This window comes from Alosa alosa, chromosome 12 (genome assembly GCF_017589495.1).
Source record: "Alosa alosa isolate M-15738 ecotype Scorff River chromosome 12, AALO_Geno_1.1, whole genome shotgun sequence".
NCBI lineage: Eukaryota > Metazoa > Chordata > Actinopteri > Clupeiformes > Clupeidae > Alosa > Alosa alosa.
In genome coordinates, this window is record NC_063200.1 from 21,616,508 (window position 1) to 21,634,007 (window position 17,500).

A 17,500-nucleotide genomic window follows, 5' to 3' on the forward strand; every position below is an offset into this window, starting at 1 on the left:
ACACACACATATGCTACTGATGCAGACTGTGGTTTTGTCACTCTAATGTCCATAGGTGGCGCCACATCCACATTTTTCTTTGGCCGTGTGAATTCCAGCACTAAGGGAGGAAAACTGCTGCCATCCTGTGTTCAGTGATCTGCCACTCAAGTAAAAGAAATGGTGCTAGTTTCTGTCCTGTTGTGTGTGCTGTGTGTGTGTGTGTGTGTGTGTGTGTGTGTGTGTGTGTGTGTGTGTGTGTGTGTGTGTGTGTGTGTGCTGTGTGTGTGTGCTGTGTGTGTGTGTGTGTGTGTGAGAGAGAGAGAGAGAGAGAGAGAGAGAGAGAGAGAGAGAGAGAGAGAGAAATTGGGCATGTTTAATTTGCTTTGTCTGCTTTTAGTAATGTGTTCATTTCAAGATACACCTGTGATTGATAGATAGATAGATAGATAGATAGATAGATAGATAGATAGATAGATAGATAGATAGATAGATAGATAGATAGATACTTTATTTATCCTGAGGGAAATTAAGGTGATAGCCGACAGAAAAGTATAGGCTTTTAACTTCTGATGGATCAATCTTTAGTCAACAGTAGGCTACTGTCCATCGTCTCCACATTTATTTGTCACCTTTGTTGTCTTCGGAGCCTTTTAGCAGGAGTGTTTATCTTATTTCTTGTAATTAATAGGAAAAAAGGCATAACACACTGTTGTGGAAGCAAATATATATATATATATATATATATATATATATATATATAATTGTTCTGTTTTAATGATGCAGGTTTTTTTTACTTACCAGCGGTAATAATAGTAATAATATTTACAATGATGAAAGTGTAAGACCAAAATGTTGTAATTTCTAATAAATAATTGCTTGCGGAATGATCAGTGTGCGAGATTCTTTCTAAGTTCTTGATCTGCGACCTTTGGTCATATCCAACGCACCTGCCCGACAAAAGAGGTGTGCAAAAAGCCTTCCTATAGGATTACTTACCAGTAATAACCCAGTAATTACAGTGTTAATGTAAGAGCACACATTGTAGATCAACAGAACCAAGAGTAAAAATCCTAATACTGTAAAAAAAATATTCTCTTTTTCAGTTCTGACAGATATTAAATACCTTGTGCTATTGGTTGGAGACTTCCCAGATGCATAATTGGCTCAAGATTTTATTGACATACTTCATTTGTTTGGAATGGTGATACACTTCAATTTGTAGATATATAAATAGACTAAATTATTTTTAAAACACATTCATTTCAATTGTATATTATTTTCTTAATATATTTTAAATAGTGATATACTGGAAATTCATTAGTCTTTTTAAAACATAGGGTCAACTTCTCATAACTTCCTATACATGGATTAAGCCTAGTCATAACTTAAAGCCTTTTTCAAAGGAGATTTTCTATTTCTCTTTTAGTCTAGTCCTAGGCCTAATCCGGATCCCATACCCAACCACACTCATTAACTTTTTTTATTTATTTCAACTTAACTTAACTGATGTTATACTAATACAGACCTGTTGTTATATGAGTTTGAGTATACTGTATACATATATGCATGTTGTTATGCCTACAAATATATGACAGTAAAAATAATAACATAGTGTATAAAATATACAAAAAGATATAAATCTAAAATCGGTTAGGTTGTTATATACTGTATATATGCATGTAGTTCTGCAAAACACATTTAGTGAGATAAGTGCATTTAAATAATGTGCAGGAGTAAAATGTTGTCATCGGGTGATACTGAAAAAAGTATCTATTACATTTGTTTATATAAAGTTATTTATCTTCTTCCTCATAATTCTGGAAGTATTTTTTCCAAAATATTTCTAGACAAAATTACAAAAACATTTCCTGATATTGACAAAACACTGGGTGATATTGACAAATCTACCCATTACATCAGTTTAAATAAAGTTATGCAAAGTTGCAAACCTGAAATATATCATCCAATTTATTTTAGAAGTTTTTTCTTTCATGTGCTCACCTCCTGTGCAGCTTTGCCTCCGCAGCAAGAGCCTTTACACTTTACACACAGGGAGGCATTGAGCTTCTCTTTGGAGAGATAGAGCATGGGCTGGATACTGCTACTGATGTCCATGAAGCCGAACGCAAAGTAGTGGATGTAGCAGCGGAACACATCGGGTACAAAGTACTGTTTGAAGGGGAAGAGGGCGACGGGTGGCAAGTAGTTGAAGACGATGATGGCCAGGATGATGAGCACCATCTTGAAGGCCCTCTTCTTGACCGGGTGCATCTCGTCGCGGCCGGGGCCGGACTGGCTAAGAGCCCAGAGGATGGAGATGTTGCAGAAGACCATGAAGGCGAAGGCGGCCAGGATCATGACGATGAAGGTCTTCTCGAAGTTGGGCACGGTGTCTACGCAGCGGGTCACGGCGTAGGCCAGCGTGAGGGCCCACATGGCCAGGGCACAGACTTTGCGGTGTTGGCGGTCCTTGAGCTCGGCGAAGAGGATTGGGTGGCGCACGGCCATATAGCGGTCCAAGCAGATGCAGGAGAGGAAGAGCAGCGAGCAGTCTTTGACGCCATATACGAAGCTCAGGGTGGACCAGATGTGTCCTGTGGCCAGGTACATGAGGTTAACCAGCTCCAGTGGAGGCATCAGGCAGAACAAGATGTCCAGGATGGCCAGGTGTAGGATAAAGATGTCCGATGTGGAGGAGTCCCCTTTGTTCTTGTGGATGAGCCAGAGGACCATGACATTGGCCGGGATGCCCAGGGACAGGTTGATGAACTGCAGGCAAAGATAGAAGAGGAAGCCAGCGGGCATGTCCTTACAGCTCTCAAAGACAGTCTGCTGAGCTGGGGTGGTGTTAGTCAGCATCTGGATGTGGAGGATGGAGGAGTTGAGGTAGACGACCTTCATAGCCATCCGAGCCAAGAGCAGAGGTCTGCTGAGCGAAAAGGAGAAGTCACTTTAGATCATGATTACCAGTGCCACTCCAGACAAAAGTACTGCATGTCAAAAGTTTAGCATTACATCAGAAGATAAAACCAATGACTATCCTTATTGTATATTTGTGTATATTTATTACGCAAAACTGTGATGTGGTTTAAAAGACATTTAAGTAAAACTGTGATGTGGTTTAAAAGTCATAAAAGTTAGAATTACATCACCTTTCGCGCCTAATGTCTCCGGAACGGACTCTCCTCTGCGTTGACAGACTATTTCAGCAAAGCGCAGAGTCAGTCACCTTTATTATACAAAGGCACTTGTATGTACCCCAACCGAACACAATGTGAGGAGGTGCAGAGGAGGACCCCAGCTGATCCAACACCTCTGGGATGCTGCTCCATCCAATCACAACCCACCACATCTTATGGGCTTCCTACTGACGTTTCAAAGGCCGCCATTACCCCATTAGTCTTACCCATTAGAATCAAAATTCTCCTTTATGTTACAAGATTAACCAAATTAAATGTTTGAGCACATTTTTTTGCAATGTATGTTCAACTAACATTTTCAATTTTCTCTAATTGTGTGGTTTTCTAGACCAAATGTTAAGAACATAGTGCCAAGTCACTGTCATTTACACGATTGGCAATGATGCAACGGTACATGTTGGAAATTTTGTCGTAAACAACTGATGCAATAGTCGAGTGGTTCATTTCTTTGATTCAGTGCAACATCTTGTAATTACTTACATGAGGATACAATGTTATTGTTGCCTGTTCTTTTCTGTGGCCTTTGGGTAGCAGAATACAAAAGGTTTTGAGGTGTGGCTGGTGACATTTGTGTTTCTATTGGTCATTGTTTCATTGCATCATCTGACTTGTCCAGGTTTGTGTTCTTTTTGACCCTTATTGCACCCTGTTGACCTTTTGGCACAGTCCGACAAGCCTGTGCTGAAAAGGCCACTCTGTAGTAAAGAATCTGTACGGTTGTTGAATATTTAACCATATAGAGAGTATCATATACATTTCTCATTGTTACCTATTTACTAATAGTTTTACCAAGTAGAACTACTGGTAAATGAACAGCATGCAAAAGTATGTCTGAACCACTTTTATGCAATATCTCACATAATGATCAAGGAATAAACATGTCATTGATTGTCTATTGGAGGCATCTTCATGCAAATCTATGAAGTTGCACAACTGCAGCAACACAAGATAAGATTTGTTGTGTGGTGTTATAGTTGTGTTTCACATAAGTATCGCCTTTCCAGAGTGTCATAATGTTGTTCACATGTGGGACAGGTTCATCCCATTTATTAGCACGAAATGTGCTTCCAGTGGCACCTACTAACTTAACAGACCCCATGATCCACCTGAATGCTTCAAGTGTTTTATTTGTTTGTTTGACAGTGCATCATCTTGTATCCAATCAAATATCCATTCATATCAAATAAATATAACAGGTACAGCCGTACCAAGGCTCTTTAAAGACCCAATGACAACACACACTTTTTAGATAATTTTCTGATGGAAGGCTTACTGTTTTGATGGAATTATGTCTTTTTCATAAGACATCTTGCAAAGCTGTACTCATATAATTAGCCATCATTATAAGGGTTCTTATCCATTTTGTCATTTTAATTCATTGACATCCAAATCTGAAAATGAAGCGCTAAAACCTGAACCAACTTGACACAGAGGATGCACAGGATTATAATGGGGTATACCATTGTTCTTTAAGATGTACTGTATCTAACTCTTAAAGGCCCAGCAGCATTTCTGTGTACTGAAATAAACATCAAGTTTTGCATTTGATACATCATCCCGAAAACAATCTGATCACCATTGTTTTGTTCTTTAGTTCAAATGTTTGATGCAGTGCATCCAAGCGCTGAAGCCATGGTGGCGTGGGGCTCAGGCTAACACCACACTCTTTCTACCCATATTAGGAGAGACTCACGGAGGAGTGATACATTCAGCACCAGAGTTTAAGACCATGCTTCACTCCACAAGATAACACTGTCATGTGACCAAGCGATCCTACATCAACAGCACAGAGACGTGTTCTCTCCCAGAGTATGCAGTGGTGTTGTCTTCTAGATGAAAAGCCTAGTGAGTCTCTGCAGCACAAACTATTTAGTAATTTAGTAAACCTTGTAGGCCAGTGGTTCTTAAACTGGGGGTCGCCGAATATTTTGGAGGGGTCGCAAAATGATTTTTCTAAAGTTTTTTACTCAAAGGCTACCATTGACATAATGCCTTTGGTGTTGACATAGCCTACCTATGAGAGAAGACATTTTCTGCCTCTGCTTCCAATGCCCATCTCACAACATTTTGAAACCAAATTCCACCAGTTAGAGAGAAGGGGGTCACGAGACGTGGCCCATGTTTTTTGTGGGGTCGCCAGAGAAGAAGTCTAAGAACCACTGCTGTAAGCTACAGTATTTGCACCTCTGGAATCCCTTGTAGTGTTGCATGTAGTCTTTGCTTACTCTTTCATTTATACTGCCTAGCCATGGAAGAACTTATACTTTAGTAACGTTGTGATTCATATGTGTACTTTGGACAAAAAGAGGAATTGTGTCTAGAACTCTGCTCTTGATGTCAGTGCATAATTGTAAAAAGAGAAGAAAAATAAGAATAGTTTGCTATAGTTTAGCTTTGTGTTCCAAACTGGGAGCTTTGTACTGAAAAGCATCAACATTCTTCCAAGAGTTTTGGATGGTCTGTCACATGGTGGTTTGGTTTGGCCTGTTTTCATTCAAGAAAAAGACATGCTTAAATAACTTGGCAGAGACAATATGCAATAGAAACATTCTGCTCATAATTTTTACTTCCCAGAGGGGGGAGGTGCAAGGAGAGCAGAGAGAGAGAGAGAGAGACAGAGAAAGAGGTGGAGGGGGCAAGGGATGAGGGAGAGGGGGGGCAAGAGAGGGGCATGGGATGAGTGAGTGAAAGAGAGAGAGAGAGGAAGGAAGGAAGAGCATGACCCTATTATATCCTTTTGAGAGCCATTATGGTCTGATCAGAGTGAATGAGCTGACTGGTCAGAGAGCTGGACAGTAATTTCACTGCCCTCCTATGAAAACACTGAGTCATGTCCAATGAAACTCAGTGCCCATGGGAATCAGTGACATGTTAAATCACATTTGAATTGTCCTTTACAATTCAATCATTAAATTAGGCTAAATTAAACTAACCGGGGATGAAAAATTAATTAGTGTGATTTACGGATAAGTAATATCTCATTTTATCTATAGCAAAAATCATTTGGGGTATCCGTTTGTCAAACACTACTTGATACCATTTCTTAAACAATGTTTCAATTAGGAGCAGTGCTTTGCTTAAATGAAAACATAATATGTATGTATGGCCTGATAGTGAAAGATTGATCGTGGTTAGTGTAGTCCACAGTGCAACTGATCCATGAAAATCCCCCACAAATATGCAGTTCAAGAGATTAATCTGGGAAAGGGAAGATATTCTGTGCTGGATTCGGTCTCAGGTGAGTTTAAGTGGAGTACAAGGATGAGTTTCTCAGTGCTATACAATGTTTTAATGTTATTTACACTCGAAAAGCAAGTAAAAGCATTTTTTACAGGAGAAGGGAGGAGGAAAGAGGAAGATTATTTTGTATAATTCTATGCAGGCAACAAACCTGTGTAGACACACACACACACCACACACCTTTCATACACACCATTAAGTACAAGAAGCATGAAAAGGAATTAACCAGATTTCCTCTAATACATCGACATAAAACAAGAAGTTGATGCTGAGTACATATTCATAGAATCAAAATAGAATCAGAATAGAATCAAATTTCATTTCAGTTGGCCAACTTTGAAACTACTTTCAGGAAATCACTCCCAGTCATACATATAAACTTGAAAGGATGCTGCAACACATCACTAGAAATTCTTACAAGTTCAGCGTTTCATTCTTAAACTCAATCTTCCCAACGTTTTTTTTTTATCTTTAGTTGCAGGGTTCTAGTACTGAGGCCAGAATAAGGCCATACAGCATTAATTATAGTAATTACTGTGATGTACTAAAAGCAAATTGGGCTATACATATTTAATATATGTTTATGACTATAAAGTAAACAGTAAGGTCAGGTTTTTGTAAACCTGCATTCAAACAAAGTAAAAACATAAAAACATGGGAAATATGAATGATATTCAACACACATTCATTTGCTCCTGATACGGAGGTCATATACCCTGTTTTTTTTTTTCAGTCTCCCACAAATGCATTAACAGTTTAGCATGTAGTCATAGCGGAAAAACAGAAATACTTCTCTTTACCAAAGATCCTTTATCAACCGTCTTTGTCTTTACTCTAAAAAGCTATATTTAAAGCACATTTTACCCTGCATTTTTAATCCAAATTGGTTTGCATTTTTGCAAGTAACAAAAGTAAACTGTTTTACTTACACCTTTGGAATTACACAATAAGAAGCATTTTTATTGTTTGTCATTATAAACTACATGCGGCACCATTATATATTGGAATACACACCATTTAGTGTGTTAGACTGTCTGTGTGTGTGTGTGTGTGTGTTTGTGTGCCTGCGCTGTGTATTTAAATACACACTTCTAAACCCCTTTGAGATGTTCACTTCGATAACATGAATCACATGCTTACAGCTTCGCGGTGGCTGATGTCTGCAGGGTTAACTGTCTTGTTCAAAGGCACAACAGCAGTAAGCTCAATATGTTACATGTTCCTTAATACCAAACTCCAGGAAGTGGCTACCGATAAATCTGCCATGCTGACGATCAAGCCTTTGCACGTTCGAGATAAGAGGAAATAATTAAATGTGCTCAACAAAGGAACACACTTAACATTTATTTGCACATTCCAGAGGGGAAGCAGAGGGGTGTTCAACATGAAAGGTTCAGGGGAGAAATGACGCACACAGAAAGCACCCTACATGAGTCAGTGAGCACAGGGAAACACAGGGATGGGGAAAAGAGGTCGGGAGAGGAAAAGAAAGAGAGAAAGAGAGATAGACAGTCTAAAAAGAGAGAGATCTTGTCAATGGTTTCACTATACATTGTATCATTTAATGTGCCAAAAAAGCATCATGAATTGAGAAAGGAAGAGTTTGAGTCTGAAGAGATAGAGGGAAAAAGAAAAGACAGAAAGAGAGGGAGAGAGAAAGAGAGAAGGAGGGACATGAAGGAGAGACAGGGTGTATGAGCGCACACCACAGCAGCAGCGTCTACAGGAATGAACGGTTCTAGGACCATTAACTAGAGGAACGGGAACGGAAAGCAGCACTTCATCTTCAACAGAAACCATTACAAACGGGAGGTGCCACTGATAGCAGCTAAAAACGCAACATGAAACCGTGCGGCTCACTGTAAAACCAACATACATCTCACTGTAAAACCAACATCCGTCTCACTGTAAAACCATACAGCTCACTGTAAAACCAACAAATGTCTCACTGTAAAACCATACAGATCACTGTAAAACCAACATACGTCTCACTGTAAAACCATACAGCTAACTGTAAAACCAACGTGTGTCTTACTGTAAAACCATACAACTCACTTTAAAACCATACGGCTCACTGTGAAACTATACAGATCACTGTAAAACCATATGTCTCACTGTTAAACCATACAGCTCGCCTGTAAACTCCAGGATAAACATTTGGATCAATGTCATAACAATGGCCTAGGTATTGATTAACATGGGTTATAATCAAGCATGTTTTTAACTATATGTGTGTATGCACAATGCACATAATAAAATCATTTCATGGACAGTGTCCAAGGTCCCCAATACGTTCACTTTGCGTTCACTTGTTCTTTGTCATTTTGTCGTTATTATTGATTGCGCTCCATCCATCCAAGGACTGACTCGGTTTCCTTCTTCTGCATTAGCAGCCTTCCACAATCCCATCAGAGTACATTCAGTCAGTTCCATTTCACCTCCTCCACAGTCTCCTCCTCAAGCAACCTCTTCTCCTTCCCTGGGTCCAGCTATTAGTCCTTGGCATGCTATGGTTTGTTTTTAACTTCAACATCCAAATCAAGTATTAATCTCATGCTATCCATAATATGTAAAGTGGCAAATTGATCTCAAATAAGTCTCGTGTCATTGTCAAAGAGCAGCCAATGGAGAATTTAGTTGGGTTCAATACCCAAACGACTTTATCAATACGGTTCTTCAGAAATACCGGGGAATGCATTTGAGGCTTGTTTTAGTACACATCTGTGTCTGGATCATCAGTATGCCTGTTCTCTGAAATCTTTCTTAATACACTGCAACACATTGAACACATCCGCTACTTACTTACAACCAGTCGTGTAAAAACCTGCTAGCTCATAACGTAACTCACAAGCTGACCGGGCTGATCTCCCAAGATGTCTTCCTCCATCCACCCCCCAGAACTCTTCTCTGGAGGGTTGTAAGGTAAAACATGTCTCTACTACAATGTCTTTTGGTTACTAGTGAGCAGGGGGAAAAAAACATTTAAAAAAAGCTCAAAGCTAAGAAGAGGTTTCAAAAACCCTTATGGTTGATGGAGAATGGTAGCCTAGAAATCTAGACGCGCCCCTAGCGGCCGCAAATTACATTTGCTGCCAGGGCTAGTCTAGCAACTCTCCGTTGGCTTGTGAGCTCCAGAAATCGAAACTTAATCAGGCCAATGAAATCGTGTATAGAGTCGTTAGGTGGGCTTAACATAATGATTGATGGCAGAGTTGCAACGGTTTGGCTTGAATTCCCTGCTACTTGAAAACAAATAAGATGGATGTTGCTGCTGCCGAACAGTGTGGTGACACGAAGTTAAGCTTTTTATTAAGTAGGCAAACGTTTGAACTAGCCAACCAGTCCGCTGGTGGGAAACGATGGGACTCATAGCGCTGCCGCTGTCCTATTGCGTGCAGAGGGAATTTGAAAGACAACTGATTATCCCGCCCCTCGGACTGAGCACTGCGAACGGTGAGTGTCCAGACCCTACATTTTAATGTGGGTCTGGCTCGTCAGGCTAGGAGAATGGTAAAAGGCTGTAGGGTCCTTGTCAATTTGGTATGATGACAGAACGGTGGAACCATCCGAGGTTCTGTACGTCCTTAGCATCTGTCCTCATGCTTTTTGTCTAATTGTTATTACTCACTGGACAAGGATAACCGTAGAGAAGACTTTTAAGTAGAGCCTGATTATCGAGGTCACATCATGTTGGAGAATCAAGATTATTGAGGTCACATCATGTTGGAGAATCATATGTAGCTCCACTTGTTTAGCTATAGGATTCTTTGATGGTGTCAGTCAGAAAGTTTGTTCAAAAAGTTCAGATAGCAACAAAATCCAGGAAAGCTGTCTTGCGTGAAGTGGTTGAATACTGATAGAATCCAGGAGACAGTCCGAAACACTGTGAGTTTCTTTTAATCGTGTGCTGCTGCTAGCTGTCTCTGCCCAATGCATGCCGATGCTTGCTGGGTGAATGTGGTCATATGGTTATGTGGTTATGTGGGCGTGGTTGCCACTGTGGTTGTGGTGGGGATCTCAGATGAAGGTGGAGTCCAGGGTGCTGCTGTCGTGAGTGCTTCTGGCACGGGCCTCAAAGAGCTGTTTTATGAGGGCTGACTTCTCCTGCTCCAGCTGGGTGATGCGCTCACTCCTCTCTGTTACCTCCTGGGGGGGGCACAGAGAAGAAGGAGGGTAAACGATTGTGCAAGGAGTGAGAGAGAGAGAGAGAGAGAGCAGGGGAGGAGGTGGAGGAGAAGAGGAGGGTAGAGGAGGTATGAAGTAACAGAACACAATGGAAAACACAATGAAAACATAGGCCTCTATAATCCAGACAGACTAAAATAGTGATGCCCACAGCGATTTCTTTGTAAATATAGCCAGCCTACTGCTGCAATAATGCCATTGGTATGAAGAGACAGAAGCTTGTTTAGCTCCAAAAAAAAAGCCTTAGAGACTGTACCTGTGTAAGAAGCCGGTTCTGGTCCTTCAGTCTCTGGATGGCCTGTGGGGGGGCCGTGGCAGAGGACTGGGCACTGGGAGAGATGGTGGGGGGCTGTGCACTGGGGGAGAAGGATTGCTGCTGGGGAAGAGAGAACAAGAGAGAATGAGATAGAGAGGAAGAGAGGGAGAAAAAGAGAAAGAAGATGTTGAAGAGACTTGACTATAGTAGATTTGATAATAGACAGACTTTCAGTAAAGACTTGTTAGGTTAACAAGCTAGTTATTAAATTATGTGGAAATAAAATGTTTTTTCTTTTACTTTTTAGAGGACAATATTAAGCTATTTTGGATTGATATTCTTGAAGTCCCTGTTTTTTGGGTTAACTATCCACCCACCCATTGAGGTGAAATAAAAACCTAACACAGCAAGCCAGTATCCCGGTCGATTACCTCTGAATTCCTAAACACTGGGAAACTCAACAATGTTAGCGCCATGTGGATCAGCTGGTTTAGGAGAGTTTGCTTTTACGGCTTTTACCGCAGACAGGATGAGCATTCTTCAGCTGCTAATGCTAACTGTGGAAAATCTTATCTAGGTTCTTTAGCTCAAGGAAATGCGACAAGATACAGAAAGTGCTGGCATGCATTTGTGTAACTGAACTGAACTGTCATTAGAAAGCCAGGTTGAAGTGTGAAGTTACCAAAGAGAAAAGACTATAGCAGATGACATGTTCCTATAAAACTTCTAAAGGTATGGGGTTGTTTTGGCCTTCCTGTAAAGTTAGTGAAATGTCACTTATGCTTACTCTGGTTTCAAGCCCTCGATATGTAGCTCATATGTTCTCAGTATGTAGTGTCATTATGTTGATTGAGATTACCGTATATTAGCATAGTATGTAGGTGTAAAAACATTCTTCAGAGATGTGTGATGAAAGCATGATTAAGTAACTCACCATTCCCGAACAGGATATGAGGTCATTAAGGCAGCGGTTGACTTCCTGTAGTTTGGGTAGTAGGACATTAATGCGACTTTGATTGGATTCGGTCAAGAAATCCTGTAAAGGGAGAAAGAGTCATCTTAGCATCATGACAACTTAACAAGTGATCCTTAAATGTCACACAGTAACATTGCTTAACTTACTACCTCAGTTGACAATACCATGTGATTAATGCACATACAAAACCAAAAGAGGAAGTTCTAGGGTGTTTGATTATTAATTTGTTGACTTGTGAACAACAGGGATGTTAACATGTGAGAACAACTGATTAAACGCATCAATTACAACACCAGAAGAACTATTCTAGTGTTGTCAGACCATCCATCAACACAGATTTCACTGGGAGTTCTCAGCCTGTTACCTCTTGCTCTAGACCAGTTCCAACTCTTTTTGTCACCTCCCTCCTCCATCCTGTAGTTGTTTTGCCTCAGATTTCATTGGAGAGCAATGCAGGAACTGACTTGGAACTGGTCTAGAGCGAGAGGTGACACACTTTCAGCAATTGGATCCAACCCTTTTCCAAGCCCTCAGCATCTCTGGAACGTACCGAGCAGAGGTTGCTTTGGCCAACGAGCCTCTGTCTCTCGGTGACGCTGTGGATCTGGGCCTGGTACCACTCACGGGCACGCTCCACCACCTCAAGCCCCGCCAGCAGAGAGTCCTTCTCCTGTTCCAGCTCCTTCATCTGCTTCAGCTACGAAGGAGAACAAGACACACAAACACTGATTGTTTTTTTGTTGTTTTTTTTTTGGGGAACACACAAGTTTGGAATTTGCAGCATTCTCATTTAGCAAGAGGAGCACTAAAAAGTTCAAATGGGCTCAGTGCCAATACATGGAGGAAGGAGACTACCATTCTGGTTTGTGTTACTTAGCAATTAGTAGTGGCAATTGCTATATTCCAGAGCTGACAATATGATACTATCACAATGTCTGGGCTACTATACAGTATTATTCCAATTCTAACATATTTCATGACACAGCAAGTATTATGATTAAATTCTGCAGTACACTGTGATTTATTTGTTTTTGTAGATTAGATTCAACGTTATTGTCATTGTGCAGAGTACAGTGTACAAGTCCTTGGTGTGTTAAATTTGTTCTCAAGTCTAACTTCTAATTTTCACTGTGAATGAAGAGAAGAATGAGATCTTGTGACATATTGAACAAGCAATAATATCATAATAGATGTTTGTACCAAAATAAAATACTAAATAAATTGCAGTATTGTGATAATATTGGATCAGAAAATATCACAACACTACACTGTAGCATTGTTCTGTTCTTCTTCTCTATTAGCTATGCTTCTTTGGTGTTAAGAAGCCCTTGGTTTGGGGCCAGTGAAATCAGATCCACTGGACTGGAATAACACTAGGATGGGCTAAGCCATATCTGCTTGACTACCAGACCTCATTTCTCGTTTCCTTCTCATTTGCATAAGGGCACATTCTTGAGACTGGATGTCGGCGCTAGCCCATTTGGCCAAGGGGTGTTTTGTCTAAAAGAGGCATGGCAACGATGGAAGGTATCGTGTTGTCTATTCAGACCACCGGCAGCCATATTTGGTTGAAAGACCTCTGCAGTCGGCTCCTTGCCGTCTCCTGGCAATAAAACACTTGTTGCCGTGTGACAAGCCGATTTCTCCTGACTCGTGTGAGTTTCAGATTCAGCTGGCTTATTTGGAGTTGAGACACCAAACGTTGTTCCCCCTTGACACGGTTAAAATATACTTACAAGCTCATGTCAAGGGCTACGAGAGGGGGAAAAAAATACATCAGTGTACTGATCTGAGTCTCTCTATATCTCTCGCTCTCTCACACACTTAGACACAGAAACACACATTCTCTCACACACATACAAACACACACTCATTCTCTCTCTCTCTCTCTCTCTCTCTCTCTCACACACACAAACACACATTTTCACTCTCTGTCACACACACACACACACACACACGGAAACCATCCTGCTGCTTCAGGAGTTCTAGCTGGCTAGCTAAGTGGATGAGCTCAGTGCGTTGGCAGAGCAGCGGTGGACTCGACCTGCACCATCGTCTCTCATCCCGTCCCCAGGCATACTAAACACCCTCCCCACCACACACACACACACACACACACACACACACACACACACACAAACCCTTTGAGCGGCCGCTCCGCTTCAATGGGAGCGGGCGAACACAGAGGAGGAGCAACAAGTGAGATAGCCAGAGAGTGAGAGAGATGTAAAGAGCGAACGAGAGAGACAGGGAGAGAGAGAGAGAAATGAACGAAAGAGAAAAGAGGGGAGGGGGGGGGGGGGGGATGGAGTCAGGCTTTTGTGCTGGCTGGAATGAAGCATGACCTAGTGTCAGGCTGTGTGTTTGTGTGGTGGGCCACAACGAGGGTAAATCCTCTTTCTAAAGAGTGCAGGGGGCAGGCAGTGGTGTGGGGTGGGGTGAGGTGAGGTGGGAGGGGGGGGGGGGGGGGGTAGAATACAGTTCAACAGCCTAAAGGGGATGCTTCATTGACAGGACCACTGCCACAGTTAAAGCGACACTGACGAGTTAGAACAGATTCAACTGAAAATGACGAGATGCAACAGACAACTTCACAGTTTAAATAGCAGCGCATGGAGAACATGTTTAGTTATAGAGCCATACTGAGTCCTACAATGGTACTTTCAATCTAGATCAATCTCAAAGGAAATCATTCACAACATAACGTGACAGCTGTGTTCAAAGGCAGTGTACTCATTCCTCTAATAGTCAAATTGGAGAAGATCAGCTACTGTAAGCATATCAACTGTACACAAACCACAAGCCACAAACTGTCTGATAGCAACCTGGCTGATGCCTGTTAATCTGTGCCCAGCACTAAGTTACAAAGTCTCATTCAAGAGCCATAAATCACACAGAGAGAGAGAGAGAGAGAGAGAGAGAGAGAGAGAGAGAGAGAGAGAGAGAGAGAGAGAGAGAGAGAGAGAGAGAGAGAGAGAGAGAGAGAGAGAGAGAGATTAGGCTTTTTCTTCTTAACCAACTTCATTACTCCCAATCACCTTGCTGTCATTTTCACTTTCCACCTCTCTCTCTCTACTATGTCTGCCTGTCCTTCTCTATCTCTTTCTTTTCAGACTCTACCATGTTCTCTCTATTTCTGTTTAGCTTAACCCCTAAGTCTACCTCTTGTTTGCAATCTCTCTCTCTCTCCCTCTCTCTCTATCTCTCTTTCTCAAACACAACACACTGACTCTTGGCCTCTCTCCACAAAGTTTCCATTCCACTCACCCAGAGGAAAAAGTGCAGAGCCTTGCTGCTGTACAGGCTGGAGCTCAGGGGGATGAAGACGGTGGTGTAGGCTGCCCAGACAGCCGTCCAGGCTGGGCCGGGAGGGCCAAGCGAGTCCCCTGCTTCCAGGCCCCTGGGTCCAACCCGGCTCACAACCATGAGGACGGGACGTGGTCAGAGGAGGTGGAGGAGGAGGAGGAGGGGGGCACGGTGAGTGAGCCAGGTCTACTCACAGAGATGCCAGAGAGAGACGGACAGGACCACAACAAGGGAGAGAGAGAGAGAGAGAGAAAGAAAGATAGAGAGACGGGGAGGGAGGGAGAGATACAGAGAGATAGTCTGTGAGGGAAGCAGGGTCGGCAGAAAATGAATGTCAGGAGAGAGAGAAGAGGGGGGGGGCAGAGGGTGTGAGCGAGAAAGAGTGAGAGAGAAAAAGAGAGAGAGAGTGAAAGAGAGAGGCAGGAATGAGTGCTGAGAGAAAAGGGGGAGTGGGCAAATGGGAGGTCTAACAGGAGAGAAGGGGAGAGGGAGGGGAGGCAGGGAATGGGAATGAGAGAGGAGGTTTTGAAAAAGGGGGGGGGGGCATGTGTGGTGGTGGTGTGGGGGTGAGGGGGGTAGTGGTGAATTGGCCACAGAGAGTGCAGTCTGTGCAGCACGCTGCTGTAATCCAAACCCTCCTCTATCCAAACTTTCCCTCGCACACAGACCATGCTCAGTAACTGTGCTCACCAGACCAGGCACAACCTCCAATTCCACTAAGTACACACAGCCTATGGAGAAACGGTTGGAGGGACTGATAGCTCAGAAAAGGGGCTCCTTTTCTGACAGCGAAATGTAATGAGTTTCTAATAAGCAGGATTTTCTGGAATTTCCTGGTCGAACCAGGAGATGGTATGCTTGTGTGTATGGCTGTATTTGTGAGCACATATTTGAGGCAGAGAGAGGGGGGGTGAGAGAGAGAGAGAGAGAGAGAGAGTTGGTATTCATACCATTCCATAATCGACTCCATTAGTGATGGTGTGCCTCCTCTGTTCGTCGCGGCTCCGGCAGTGGCGCCTGGAGCCACTGAAGCCTGTGGTCGTCTCACTCTGTGATCGGGGGAGACCAACAGGCTCCACAGAACCTGACAAATTGAGGGGGGGGGGCATGGAAAGAGGGGGGGGGGCAGAGGGGTAGAGTGATTAATATCTTTGGCTCATAATGTCTCACCATGACGATCACACAACAAAACAGTTCCAGTTGTACAAAAACTCAGAGAGAGCACAACATTTTGACTAAGGAAGCAACCTGAGGACCAATGCAGAATAAAAATGTAATTGAAACTTTGAAACAACCTTTGATTATGTATCTTAGCAACTCTTAGTCAAACCCCAAGATGAACCAACTCTTTTCAGTAAATAGCATCAGTAATGTTTAACATCTGCTAGCAGACAATTGCCTCATCATTCGCTTCTGCTCTATTTTGAAAAATGTGGTGCATTTATATAAAGGCTAATGTGGGATTAGGTATCCTAATACTTAACAACAATGTTTTTTCAATTAACTGAAAAGTAATTTTCATTTTTTAACACTGGCATCAGATCATTGTAAAAATACAGGTTTCACAGGTTTCATCATGCATGGTGGGTATAGGTGGCAGATGGTAATGAGGCTTTTGTTAATTAAAAGGTGGCAATTAAAGGTATTGAAGGTATTTACACTCCAACAATAACAACAATGGTTAAAGAAGTGCACCACTAGATGTGAGCTATGGCTAACATCCATCTAATTTAAAGGATTTCAAAGAGGCTGAAAGGTTGTGATTAAACAATTACAGTAACACAGATAGTGCATTTCGATAATACAATCAACCACACGAGGGCGCTACACCATCTACTGTCAGCGCTCACTCTTATGATAAGGGGCATGCCAATCAAAATGCAGAGAACAAGAGTGAGACATACCGGACTTGACGGTGATATTATTTGTGCTGAGTGCGCTGAGCTGCTGTCAGGAGAAAAAAAAAAAAAATACACGGAGAGAGAAGAAACACCCCAAGAGTTCACGGTCGCTCTCTGACATTCATCCGCCCTGCGTTAATTGGCAATGCAACACTTCTCTGCACAGGCCGAATGTCTTGAGGTCAAAAGCGGGTGGGAAAATATGCGAGATATGCAGGTTTGCACACTCGCGTCAGAACCACGTATCCTCAAGGCTATCTTTGGAGGTGCGCTGGCTACGGGCCAGCAATTGCAAACCGACAGTGAACGTTAGGTGCGTTCTTATCAGCGCGAGAAACGAAGGAGCAGAAGAGGGGGAGGAGAGGAATGAAAGAAAGGGAGAGAAGGAGAAAAAATAACAGAGCTTGTTTACTTTTCAATAGGAGAGCAGGGGTGAAGAGTACAGGCCAGAAAG

At 42.3% G+C, this 17,500-nt stretch overlaps 2 protein-coding genes across 3 annotated transcripts in view; both read right to left on the reverse strand.

Annotated features, from left to right (window-relative positions):
* Positions 1-1,971: 1,971 nt before the first annotated feature.
* Positions 1,972-3,164, reverse strand: LOC125304174 (proteinase-activated receptor 3-like). Its single transcript, XM_048258243.1, has 2 exons — positions 3,135-3,164; positions 1,972-2,908 (listed from the first exon to the last, which is right to left on the reverse strand). The coding sequence occupies exon 2, from the start codon at positions 2,887-2,889 to the stop codon at positions 1,972-1,974; it is 918 nt and encodes a 305-aa protein (XP_048114200.1). The 5' UTR covers positions 2,890-2,908; positions 3,135-3,164.
* Positions 3,165-9,822: 6,658 nt separating this feature from the next.
* sapcd2 (suppressor APC domain containing 2) overlaps positions 9,823-17,500 on the reverse strand; it is a 12,793-nt gene continuing 5,115 nt past the window's right edge. Inside the window, exons 2-6 of one of the 2 annotated variants that reach the window (XM_048259668.1) lie at positions 16,096-16,229; positions 12,390-12,536; positions 11,798-11,899; positions 10,864-10,980; positions 9,823-10,568 (exon numbers count right to left, since the gene is read on the reverse strand). In XM_048259668.1, the coding sequence (XP_048115625.1) occupies positions 10,440-10,568; positions 10,864-10,980; positions 11,798-11,899; positions 12,390-12,536; positions 16,096-16,229 (629 nt within the window). In that variant the 3' untranslated portion in view covers positions 9,823-10,439. Of the gene's footprint in view, positions 10,569-10,863; positions 10,984-11,797; positions 11,900-12,389; positions 12,537-16,095; positions 16,230-17,500 lie in introns of both variants that reach the window. The other variant, XM_048259666.1, reaches the window with a different exon arrangement.